We start from the raw sequence: 1031 nt of genomic DNA, 5'->3' as shown, positions 1-1031 counted from the left end.
GGTCCCCAACATGAGGCATAGTCCTAGGATAACGCGCATTACTCCCTTCGTCCCTGGCACTTCAAGCCCGTAATGCGGACTAAGGAGCACAACATCCTGCGACGGCTGTACGAATACTTTAGATTCGTCAAGCGCCACTTGTGGCTCGGCCACTGCCTCCTCAACAGCAGAGGAGTAGACCAAGTTGAAAAGTAAGCAACCGAGAAGTGCATACAGCACGAAACCCCAACGAAGCAGCATCTTCGGTGCTAAGGTACGTCTCCAAAGAGGATAAATATATACCACTTGGGATCGCGGAGTAGCCTCGTGGGAAGAGCCTCGCAACAGGATGAATTAGGAAAAAAGGGTTAAGGAGTTCCAAAACCGAGGCAAATCCTCCAACAAATGAAGTAAAAAAGCACTGAAGCGCAAACAGAGGCCCCAAAGCAAACGTTTCTTGAACTACAGCTGTAAAGCAACGCCAGACCATCTGTATGTGGCAGCCGCGGGCCGCGTTGCATTGATCATCGTAAGTGCCACCCCCGTTCGATGNCAGACCATCTGTATGTGGCAGCCGCGGGCCGCGTTGCATTGATCATCGTAAGTGCCACCCCCGTTCGATGCCGCATTTGAATAGACACCAGTTGCTTTTCACATATTTTGTGGTATTCTCGTGCCAAGCAAAACAACAGAAATCTAAGACGTCGCTAAACCCCCCGGCCCCCCACCCCTCCAACTCCTCACACCCCGTTTTTCCGGTCCTTCTCCCAATTCGAAGCATCGGAAGCTGGGAACGTACCTTCACAGTACAGCCTTGCTAATAATACAAAACTTTGCCGTAGCTCCCGCCAATATATGGAGGAACTGCATTCTCAAAAGTATTGTTTTCAGAACCCAGTCACTTGTTCCGCTTGAATTCGGCGGAGAATACGGCACGTCCTGCAACGCGCCGGCGTTCCACAGCATACGTCCAGGTGTGGTGGGAAGATTTAATTTGGGACTTCACTCTTCTGTTCCAAGAATTTGTCTAGCAATTTCTTTCCGGGGAAAGG

General features: G+C 50.7%; 1 protein-coding gene across 1 annotated transcript in view; it reads right to left on the bottom strand.

Moving 5' to 3' along the window:
* EMH_0006260 (uncharacterized protein) overlaps positions 1-240 on the bottom strand; it is a gene marked incomplete at both ends in the record, with an annotated part of 447 nt that extends 207 nt beyond the window's left edge. The window contains 1 exon segment of the mRNA XM_013497500.1: positions 4-240. Coding sequence (XP_013352954.1) covers positions 4-240 — 237 coding nt within the window.
* Between the last annotated feature and the right edge of the window lie 791 nt (positions 241-1031).

This window comes from Eimeria mitis, genomic scaffold (genome assembly GCF_000499745.2).
Source record: "Eimeria mitis Houghton genomic scaffold, Emh_scaff272, whole genome shotgun sequence".
Lineage (NCBI taxonomy): Eukaryota > Apicomplexa > Conoidasida > Eucoccidiorida > Eimeriidae > Eimeria > Eimeria mitis.
The sequence above is the reverse complement of the archived record's forward strand: the minus strand, read 5'-3'. Positions and strand labels throughout refer to the sequence as shown.